The sequence below is a fragment of the Camellia sinensis genome, chromosome 12 (genome assembly GCF_055761805.1).
Source record: "Camellia sinensis isolate YWXY chromosome 12, ASM5576180v1, whole genome shotgun sequence".
Lineage (NCBI taxonomy): Eukaryota > Viridiplantae > Streptophyta > Magnoliopsida > Ericales > Theaceae > Camellia > Camellia sinensis.
The window spans coordinates 126,220,964-126,233,544 of NC_138972.1; the positions used below are offsets into that span (position 1 = coordinate 126,220,964).

The 12,581-nt window shown below is 35.9% G+C and overlaps 1 protein-coding gene across 1 annotated transcript; it reads right to left on the reverse strand.

The window, feature by feature from the left end:
• Positions 1-8,969: 8,969 nt before the first annotated feature.
• Positions 8,970-11,374, reverse strand: LOC114282920 (uncharacterized). Its single transcript, XM_028225709.2, has one exon. It carries the CDS (start codon positions 11,034-11,036, stop codon positions 9,549-9,551), a length of 1,488 nt encoding a protein of 495 aa, XP_028081510.2. The 5' UTR covers positions 11,037-11,374; the 3' UTR covers positions 8,970-9,548.
• Positions 11,375-12,581: the final 1,207 nt, after the last annotated feature.

Consider the following 12,581-nt stretch of genomic DNA (forward strand, 5'->3'; position numbering starts at 1 on the left):
TCTTCTTACTTTTCACAAAAACTCTAATTCAAAAATCTGACCATACAAATCTCTCCGAAATACTCCAAATAGTTGGAAACCACTATTGGATCACTAAAATTGGACTTCAAATGGCTCAGATCTCGCCAAAATAAGTTCGACGGTTCAGATCTGCAGATGTACTGTAGCCACGTAGCATCGAATAACTCCTCCGTCTCTGGGTCGGGTCGGGTCAACCCGACTAGTTGACTGGTCAACAACGGCTGACATGGACGACACATGGCAGACACATGTCAGACAAGTAGCGAACACAAGCACTGACGTGGCACCAACATGGATCTGACGTGTCGCTGACGTGGTAGTGACGTGGCGCTAACTTTGCGCTAACGTCGCTATCACGCGTAAAAGACTCCTTTTTCCTTCCGCCGCGCGTCTGGCACGTGTCTAATACTCAGATGACGTGGTGGTGCACTAAACGGCACGTATGGCGCGTGTTTGAGACTAGTCATCACGCGGCTTTTTCAGGTGGCGCATGAGAGCCCGTGGAACCTCGTCTGGAGCTTTGCTTTGTAGTTCTGGACTCCTCTCGTCGAGAGCTTCCTCACAGTATGCTCAAACGTGAATTTCGAGCAACTTGATTTCTGGCAGTTTCAAAACACACCCTGTTTTTTCAAAAATCGACCAACGCGGCTCTGATACCACTTGTTAAGATCAAGGCACACCAGAAATCAATCACACACAGAAAATAGACAAGAAATTTACGTAGTTCAGCAATTGCCTACATCCACGAAAAAGATATCCACGATAGAATTTTTTTTCCGGAGGAAGTTTACAACACTCACCTCACTCTCTCTCTCTCTCTATAGCACTCTCACTCTCTTACACAGATTATACACTCTGTGTTTGTTGCCTCTGTCTGTGTTGTTTCATCTCTTCCTCATCACCTTAATTTATACACAAATGAGGGAATACAAAGTCAAAAAAACAAAGTTATTGGGCTGCCAACTATCAACTGCCATCTTCCCTCTTCTTTCTTGACTTGGAGAGCCAATCATCCAACCTCTAACTACTCCTCCATGTGGGTTGGAGTTAATAGTAATAATTGTAGATATTTTAGAATAGAAAACAAAAAGATTTCGAGACAGAAAATTATTGACATTACTTGCTAAGACGACAACATCTCGGGCAACTATGGCTAGAATGTCAGCACAGGACACAACTCCATTGTATTCACTCCCGATGGCAATTTTGATAGTGTTAACTAATTCGAATCCTCTCGCTGAGTTCAGGTTTGAGATTTTGCATACTTCTCGCTCTCGCGTCCATCCAGCAGGATTGATCCATCACAACCCTAACAAGATTATATACATACACATATGCAACGGTGTAGCAATGTTAAAATAGCACATTACAGTAAAAAATACACACCAACAATATATTGTTTTATTTTATGCCAGTATAATTGAGCAAAGGTTTCTCTACTATATTTCTTGGGTAAATTACACTAGACGAAAATATGACAAGTTTTAATAGTTTTGGCATAATTACACTAATTTTTGTTTTTAGTGAGGTTAAAAAGACCAAAACTAAAGCAAATTGTGTGAAATATACATACATTTCAATATAAAAATCTGAGTTTCAATTTTCATAAAATTTTCTTTATGAAGAAGAGACTCACTCACACTGACAATGCGATCAAGGAAGTGAAGCCTAAGCAAAGAAGCAGCGACTCCAATTCCAACCTTCACAAAATGTTTATCCATATATATCTTCCAACTTGTATATGGACGGAGGCAATCTCTCCACTCGAAGGCAACCCATACCCTGTAACCTCTGAAAGTGGTGTTAACATCAATGAACTTGAACTACTACTATAATAAGCACATAATAATAATAAGCAAAGCATAACCACTAAACTTGCTTGGCCTCTTCATGCTCTTATTGAACAAAGCTAGACACAAACACACACACACACACACACACACACACACACACACAAAGGGAGGCATGATAGATACGCTTTTAGGATTATGCAGCTGAACTAGGCAAGCTTTTAATTTATATAACCAGACATTGTGTTGTGGGCTAATAATAACAAATAATTAATATAAATAGCAGAGTATAAAAATTTCCATCACTATAAATAAATGCATCTTCATACTTCCAAGCTAGTGTAACCACCTAACTGAGACTCACTCATCTTGCAGTATTTTTTGACTTAAAACACAAATTAATACAAAGAGTAATGCTAGTGTACTATATTTGGATATCATTTACTTTACAAGTTTTTTAAGATAAATTATTTTATAGTTCATTAATAATATAGCAACAAAATTATTAAGTAAACTTTCATAATTTCCTAAAACCCTAAACTAGACCTAGTATAAGCACCAAACTTTTTTAGAAGCCCTTTCAACAAAACCCTACGCAATTATTTTATAGTTCATTAATAATATAGCAACAAAATTATTAAGTAAACTTTCATAATTTCCTAAACCCTAAATTAGACCTAGTATAAGCACCAAACTTTTTTAGAAGCCCTTTCAACAAAACCCTACGCAGCGGGCGGTGACCTTGCCCGCCCACCTATGCCTATGAACGGCCAGTCTGCCCTAGGACTTACAAGGCTTGGTCTTATGAGCATGCATCAACTGTTCAATCTCATCTCATCCCTGAAACATTCAATTGACAACCAATACCTCGAAATATAAAAATAAAAATTTTGATAGTAATGAAATTCTTAATCCACAATGCATATCAACAAATTCATAAGAACTATCAATCAAATCCAAAAGAAATATATGTATTACAGAATTCTTATACGGAGTTTCACAAATCTCAACTCTTCTCATAATTCAGTAAATACAAATAAACTAAGTTCAATCTACATAGTAGTCCAAGTCTCAGACAACTAAAACACAAATGTTTTAATGATCCGAACCGTTTATTTTGTAAGGTTCTCTATATATGATCAATGAAAAAAATTACATCAATCCGATAATAATACCATTTTCATTTTATCATATTAGTTAACGAAAAATGAACAAAATTATGTAAACAAAAAGGACAAAATGAAATGACTATGATTATCAGATTAACCTAATTTTTTTTTCATGAACGATCTTACAAAATAAATAGCTCGGATCATCGAAACAGAATCCGTAGTAGGCCCACCCAAATAAGCCCGACCCTTCACAAAAGGGTAGCTCTTCATGGAACATTGTGGATCTGACTTTTTAAATGTCATGGGTGCTATATATACACAAGATATTTATTACATTTAAATAAATCCGAAAATAAATCATATTTCTCTTTATATTATCAACATTCTATCCCAAGACAACCGGCATAGTTACTCCTTTAAATCTGTAATACAAGAGAAAAATCAGCCAAACAGTTCAGTAAGTAATCTACCACAGCAATTTCGCTCTCTAGTATATGAAAAATAAATTATTCCAATCAGTAAAAGTTTAACCGCGGAGATTTTAATAAATCTTTTGATAGAGAAATACACTTGATTCAAGAATACAGAGAAGATCATGCACATCAATTGTCATTTAAAGTATAACCATTCCAATGAATTAAGTTCAATATAACCATACCAATTTTAAAACTCAAAAGGATTCATTGTTCAATGTTTCAACAAATTCAATATTTCGCTCAATTCAAAACAAATAATCCCATAATCAATGGGGTTCAATACACAGATTCAGTTATTGCGACTACAACCACACTCTATTGGACAATCCTTTACCCAAGATCTCAATCTTAGTCACACTAGAACCATCATGCTCTTGATGAAATAAATGAATCCAAAATGAGTTTTCAAAATAATTTGATATTAGTAAAACAAACATTCACAAATGAATTTTGATCCTTAGCATAAGCATAAGAGAGTATTAAAACATTTTTCAAAGTGGGTATATTTCATAACTCAATATTTAAAACATTCTGCAAACGGAATATGCAGTTTATAAACACTACCAGCTAGATGTGGTTGAAGGTCGTTTACCTCTCACACAATATCCAGATTTGAACTCCATAGTATCAAACTTGACCACAATCTGCACACCAAATAATCCAAAACAAGACAAAAAAAAAACACCCAAACAAGAAATCAAATAAAAATATTATAAAAACGGCTCTCAAACCAAAATTAAAAAAACTAGCCTATATTGATGGTTGACTTTAACAGTATTGTCCTCTTCAATTCCCGTATTCACCAGCTCACACCTCACAATAAGTTTTGAAGTTGTGCTCTGGATAAATTCAATTATAAGTACTTGGAAATATAGATATACTCGTACACATCTTATAAGTGCTCTGGACTTGGTTAATTTCAAAATAGACTATTGCTTAAAATAAGGTCCTGTCCATAATCAATGACCCATCTTATAAAATATTAAGGTTATAAATCTCTAATTGTTGGCCATAATATTTCAAGTGTACACACGCTCTACAGATGTTTCTGCTCTCGAGGTACTTTTACAAAGGAGGTTGATATAGGACGAGTATGGATTACTTTCCTACAAGTAGTGAGCCCGGTTTAGGAATACTGGCAGCAGCAACAATAGACTTATAGGGCTGGATTTGGTTGGATTTTGTGGCTGTATTTAAAAAATAGGAGTATAAGGGTTTGTAAAAAAGTAGGGCTTTGGGAACGAAAATACAAGTGTTTAGGGGCTGTCGAGTGGCTGTTCTAAGCACTGTGAACAATGACATGAACAGTAATCTTACCCTCACAAGGCATAGGCCAATCACACACATACAATCTCAAATTTTCATAATAATAACTCTTCTATTGAATCATTGAGATTACACATATATTTATAGGCTAAAGACTCTCCTAATTCTATAAGGACTAGGAAAATGAGTGAAAGCACTAATTAGTGCCATCACTAATAATGTGACAGTGGATCTCACCCACTGCCACAGTGTGTGTTGTGTCTGTGTTTTTTTTTTTTTCCCTTTTCCACCTCATTAGTAGTGGTTAAAGCCACCAAATTAGAGGTCTCTAACATGACTGTAAGGACTACTACTCAAATTTAGAAACTAAAAATATTTAGCAACTACTAATATTCTAGATCAACTATGACTTCTAATTCTACTTTAATCATAATAGAAAACTTTAATGACTTCTAATTCTACTTCAATATCAAAATAAGAAATTTAGACTTTTTGCCACTAAGATTATTTTAGACATAATAAAACCCATATATAATAACTTATTTAATAACTTGACCCAAAATAAAACACACGAATGACCCCTACAACCCATGTCCAACAATTATTGGATTTACCATTGTACCCTTAATTACTAAAACCTACTATAATGACATGAAGACTCAAAATTATTCCTAAATCTTTAATTCTTGATGCCTTAAATGTGCTTTACGTGAAATTCCAGATTTGCTCTTTTTCCTCTTTCCATGATCTTCATCAGAGGCTCTCACTCGTGTTCACTCTCTGCAAATTGGTTGGTTATTGTATAAATGTCGTATACAGTGCATAAGGCTCCCACTTATAGCAAGGTCGGGAAATGTAGTAAGTGGGCTATCTTACTGCCACTTTTTTATGTAATGTATATTTGTGATAGTTTGATAACTAGTTATCAAACATGATTTGGTACCATATAAAAAAGAAAAGGGTAAATTACACAGACCTCCCTTCACAATTACAAGGACCTCTCTTAAGTCATGGCAAACCATTTCACAACCATGAATCTTTGCAGCGAATCCAACAATTTGAGGCCAAGCCATATTTACATCTAAATGCTCCAAGTACTTTGAAGCCACTTGGTCTGCATTACTCTCTTCCTAAAGATATTTACTTGATCGAATTATTTGATTGAAATTTTGATTCCCCTGAAACCAAAGTAAATTCATAAGCATTGTTTGTACCGCTTTTGTGAGGCCACAAGAAAAAAAAGTTAGGAATGAAAGAAAGTGAGGCCAAGTAAAACAAAACAGTCACATTGACCTTATTCTCTGGAATTACGTAGAAAGCATAGGGGCATTTTTTTCTTTTTGGTTCACTGGGTGTTGGAACAGCTACAGTAGAGGGCTAGATGCTTCCCTGGAACTTTGCCCTCTTCTTCAAAGTATATTGAATCTCCCAAACTTGGGAGTTCTACTCAATTCCTAAAGAGGCCAGGAAAAATTAACCATCACATTGATAGAACACCAAGAAAAAGGAATAATCAGCCACAAGTACACTTTAGCAATTGTGTAAAGGTAGAAGAACAGCAAGCTCATTTAAAGTTTCAAGACCACAATTAAAGAAAGAAAATCTTGTTACACATGTAAAAGGTGAGCAGTCTAATCAAATGTTCTCAATCAAAACTTCACAGTAATAAGATAACAAATCATCCGTTATACGATGCATAAAAGGGCTACTGAATTCTACATGTCAAGAAAATGAAAATTCTAAACTGGAACAGCCAATTTTAAAAATGCCTAAGTTTCATTAAGAAGAGATTTCTGTAGAGAAGTTAAAAATGATAAAAATTTGGTTTTCTTATAAATAAAATTAAAATTAAAAAAACAGAAGAAAAAGAAAAGATGTTTACAAAGAAGTATTGAGGTTTCAAGCTCACCTGTCCCATAGCAGCATCAAGAAGAATTGAACTTTGTTCCCTGTCCATGGCAGCCTTGGCCCTTAGAAATCTCCATGGCATTTGGCTCCAGACTACCATTTGTGATGGTTCTCTCATTATAGTCCATGTATGCTATTTCTTTGGTCAAACTAAACAAACCTACAATAAAGCACGTCAATGCATGCTTGATTACACAGGGACACAGAATTAGAAAATAATATGGAAATTTTAGGGTCACTTCCAGATAGAAAGTATCCAACCAACCACTACAGGTTAGCTTCAAGAATAATAAAAATCTAATGAAGTGTTGCAGTAATATAGACATGCATTTATTTTTCTACTACTAGATTATGCACGGAAGTGTTAGATAGCTTAATATACATTGTTGGGCCCATTTCTTAACAGTTTAGGCTTTAGGGAAAATTGGTGACTAAATAGAAACACACAATTACTTGGAACTCTTCCAGTTCACCAACTTGTGCCAGTGTAGCATGTATTCTCCTGAAACCCTAGATTAACACGGCCCTTACATTTCCCATAATTTCTTCGAATATGTACATTGAAAGATCATCAAAATTATTTCCACATCATCTCCTTTCAGTTCTTCAGCAAATAAATCTTGTGTTTATACTAACCCCTCAAAAAAATCTTGTGTTTATGATGTCCTCACTTTATTACCTTCTTATGTCATATTTTACTTTCCCGTAATTCAAATTGCTTTTGACATCATAATTCTCTCAAATGCAATATTAATATATATATATATATATATATATAAGGATATTAATAGAACTTGGGAACCAAGCTTAGCTCATCTGGTTATGGATAACTCATCAATCAGAGATATTTCTGTACAAGCAAGATAATTGGGAACTGGAAGAAGCATGCATATATCACATGATATTGAGAAATTAAATTCACAAGGGGAATGAAAGAATCTAAAAAGGTATATGCCAATGAAATTCAGTAAATGAGTAATCAATCAAAATTAGACAACTGTACTGGACTTCACAAATACATCATTGTTACCTCTACATATATGTGAATTATAATTCAACTTTTTCCCAGGTTCTCTGAGAAATATCTTCAAACACCTCACGTGCAACATTTTGTTATTTGCGGTCACAAATAAGAAAAGGAGGAACAATGAGTTCGAGGGGAAATGTTTATCAGCTGTATCAGTGGAAGTTAAAAGTGAAATGACTGAATCTAAAAACTAAGATAAGTATGGTTTTGCACAGAGGGGTAAAAAATAAAAAATACTACCAATGAAATTAGAATAATGACAAGAAACAATAAATAAATAAATAAAATAAACAGGGGAAGGATAGGTGTACGGACCTAAGGATGTTTCAAGCAAAACAAGCCAAGTGCCCCTTTTCCTTCGTAGTTGGGCGAATAAGTCTTCTCTCTCGCTCATATCATCATCCTTATATCGATATTTCATCGATTGGTGATCACAAACCAGTAGAACTATCGAAACACCTTTTTTTTCCCTGTTGATTTAAAATGAATGGTAGATTGTGCTTGGATTAGAAGGGTTTGGAATAAACTGAAGTTTCCAGTCTAGAGAGAATACAATACCTCTCACAGCGGCCAGTTGTTTTTGGGAAGCAACCAAGGAAGACTCTAATTACTACAGAGCTGGATGCTGGGATGTGTGGAAATTTTTTCACATCCACAGTTGTCTCTCTGTATTTGATCTTCAATTGATAAGGAGAGCATACAAGTCTCTCATGTTGCACAGAATGAATGCCACCAACTGCATTTGGCAAGACCATGTGGCTCCAGGAATGCATTAAAACAACTGGAAAAGGTTGTGTGGTGGACTAGGTAATTTGTGTCAAAATTCAATTTCAAAATAATAAAAATAAAAATATTTAGTTGCTAAAATCACGGCATCATCTCTACTATTGACTCCATATTGTGACAACATTTTGAGAGGCAGTTTCCCCTTATTGCAAACAAAACAGTGAGGAAGGAAAGCACATAGTGACTCGATCACACTGCTTCAATCCCAACCCATCCAACATTTATTGACTCATAGTGATAAATGATTTACTTGTGAATCACATCAAACAGCTAAACCCTTAGAGCCGAGGAAATTGGAAAACCAAACATCCTTGATCTAATTAAAACATTCAGACTTGAGATAAATTCCAGAAAGGACCCAACAGCCAAACATACTGACATTGAAAATGGCATAAAGATCCTGGTACCCAGATAGACAGCCAGTTATACAACCAATATGACTAAATAAAAACAACAATATAGTTAACAACCAGGAAACCAATGGCAGAGAAAAAAAAGCAATTGCCTTCCCTCTGACATAAATCAAGATATTTCGAGCATTATGGAAGATTTACATAAGCTGATCATTCACGAAATTACCAAATATCACAATCGGAAAATATTTCATAAATTTATTTGAAGGAAGGGCTTGTACATAAAAGCAATTAAGCATAAATTTCAAATTCAGAGGTTCATTCAACATTGTGCTAAAGATTACAACTATATCTCGAAAATGAACCCTCCAACCAGCACCTACAAATCCACCTACTCACCCACCCCACCTAAAAATATCAAAAGAAAAGAAGGAAAAAGATGAAAGAAACGAAAAGAAAACATGAGGACCCATCTCACTACATAAAAGATGACGAACAAAACCAGTCCTCTTCTTTCCCCATTAGATCAACAAAACAAGAAAACAAAAAGGTAAACAACAATGATTTAGACCACTAAAAAATACATCACTAATAGCACTAATGCATTGGGAATGGTAAAAAAAAAGAAACAAGGCATAGAAAGTGGGCAGGGCCCACTGCCACATCATTAATGTTCTCCCTTTTTAGTGCTCTCAAGCATTTTTCAAAGGTAAATCTACTTAATGAGCACATATAGAAATTCTGCACAAAAGGATGGCATGGCACTAAGGGAATCTATCATGAGTAATCTATCTGTTCAGAGAAGAGATTTACATTAATGCGGGACGATTAGATAAGTCACCGTCACCAATGCTCTTCTCCGAGCATCCACTTCCCACTCCATCCTTAGTCTGATCCTCTGCAGTTACTTCACACTGCGCATGTGCAAATTCTTCCCCCATATGAACATCATCACTGCCACCAATGTTCTTCTCTGAGCAACCATTTCCCACTCCTCCAAACTCCGACTGCTTCTCGGGTATCATCACTTCATGCTTTGCATATACAAATTTCTCCATGCAAACATCCCTTGCACACTCACTCTCCGATATTGCCCCATTATCCTCCGCCTTCCCATCAATCTCCCCACCTTCTTCGTTGTTCTCTTCCACCACCTCCTCATTATTCCCCCCTGTTGAGAAGAGAAACTCTCTCTCTTCACTTTCATTTTCAGAAACATTCTCTACCACCTCCTCATTAATTTCTCCCACTGCTTGGTTCTTCCTCTCAAGATATTGCATCCTTCTCCTCAACTCACCCAACTCCCTCTCCATCAAGAAAAGCCGCTCCTTTAATATCAGGTTCTCTTCTTCCAATTGAGCTATATGTGTATCTTGATCTTCCACCCGATTCTCCAAAACATTGTTATAATCCACACCATAGTTGGGATAAATCATCTCGAAACGGCTCAAATCATGATCCAATCTCCTCTCCACCTCTACATGCTCTTCGACATCACTCTCGCTTGATCCCCCCTCATCTTCTTCCTCATCCTCGTGTGCATCAGCATCATTCCCAGGTGATCTAAGCCTAATTAGCCCCTTCATGGATCCATACCCATCAACCCCCCACTCCTCCTTCGCCATGTCCCCCAAAACCTCTCTGGACGGCGAAAACATGGGAGTGGGAAGTACCGCCGGCGTTACAGGGCAAGGCGAAACCAGTGACGCAATCCCACCCGATTTCTTTGCACGAATAATAAACGAAGTGGTGTTTCTAGGAGCATATGGGGCAAATCTGTTATTAAACTTCTTCTTTGGGAAAAACCTCCGAGCCTTCAACCGATTCTGATGCTGCAACTCATTAAGCATTGGAGGCTTGTAACCCCCACCACCACCGCCGATTCCGACTCCTCCACCCACACCAACCCCACCACCACCACTGTTGCCGCTACCGGCAATCGCGGGCTTTTCCTTCCTCCTTCCATCTTTCCTCATATCGTTCCCCTTCTTCCCCCCCTTCCAATTGCGTGGATTCTTGAAACCTTGCTGCTGCTGCTGCTTCTGCTTCATAGGGTTTGGATACTTGTTCATCATGTCCATGGAAGACTGAGGCGGTGGTGGTGGAGGCCACATTCCGTAACTCCAATTCATCATCTGCGACTGGGCGCCCATCCCACCCTGAGTCGATTGGTTCATCATCAATTGAGACTGACTCATCTTCTGGTTCATCAACTGAGGAGGCAGAGGAGGCTGACTCAAAATCTGTACCTGTGGAGGCTGATTCAAGATTTGTGGCTGTTTCATCTGATCGTTCATTGGTATATCCCAAATCAAAACAATATAAAAACCAAAAACAAAACCCTAATTAATAACCCAACAACTTACTCAGTTACCGATTGAAACCCTTTATTCGATTCAAATTTTCAAAGAAAATTTATAGATTGATTAGTTTGGCAAACAAACAGATTGATCATCGATCGATCGATTCAATCTAATAAACGCCCACGAACCAAGGCGATTGTCGATTCTCTCTCTAAAACTCTCTCTCTCTCTCTAGAAATCTCGATTTCTCCAGAAAAATCGAATCTGTACGCTTGCGTATTCTGCTGTGGGGGCGGTTGATGTGCCCCCAATGCCTCCTTTTATAGTCGGCGAGAATGCAATGGACGGTGGGATCTTAAAGTTTGATATAGACGGCTGGGATTTAGGATAATGTCTTTTACACACGTCGCTCAGATCGGCATAGGATTGGGAATGGCGTGAAGGGTAACTGCCCAACATTCCCAGTTTAATTACATACCTGACCCCAGTAAAGAAATAACTTTAGCTCATAAAGTGAATTGGATCATATTATTGATCCGTGAAATCTATCATTGATTTCATTTTTGATAATTAGGAGTTGTTTGAGTTGTTTAAGTAAGTATATTTTTTGATTCTTTATAAAATACAAATTAGATTTAGGAATAGTTTGGGAAGTTGGTTTTGGTGGGTTAGGAGTTAAAATAGTCACAAAAAAAATAAAATAGACTATTTTAGTCACAAAAATAAAACGTTAAATTTAACCCATAATCATTACACTCCTCTCTCACAAAAAAAGTCAGAAAATCTAAAAAGTCAAAAAGCCCTTCTTAAACTAGGCTTTTTAACCCCAAGCTAAAATAACTAAAAAGTCAAAAAGTCAACCCACTTCCCAAATGGAGGCTTAAAGTGATGTAGCCGAAAAGTCAATCCACTTCTCAAATGGAGGCTGGAAGTGATGTGATAGAGAAGTGATGTGACTTAAATAAGATGATGTAACTTAAATAGGATAATGACTTTTTAACTTTTTGTCTTTTTTAATATATGTCAAACAAAGCCTTACAATAATTTAATATATAAAATTCGTCGAGTATTTTATTTTATAAAAAATTATGTTAATCAGATATTAATAGTTTCTTGATCGAATATATTTTTATCAATGATAAATATGATTTTAAAAATAAATTATTAATAAAAATATATTTTAATCAAATAGTTATCAATATTCGATTAATATAATTTTTTTTACAAAAATAAATTACTCGATTAATTTTATACAGTAAACAATTTCAATTATCAATACAAAATACGTGATGGGTTTCACAAACATAACAGTACGACCCAATTTAAAGAAAAGTCTATCTCTAAAAAAAATCTCTATAATAAAATGTGATAAAATCTTAATAGATATTAGTTAATGAATGATGACTCAAAAACCTCATTTATGTGCAAGTTGCAAATTATTGCTATGTAAGAGTTGCTTAAGGATAATTTTTAGAATTTTGACTATTTAAGATCTAGCCTCAAAGTCTCCATTAGGTTCCCTTTATTTTTATTTTTATT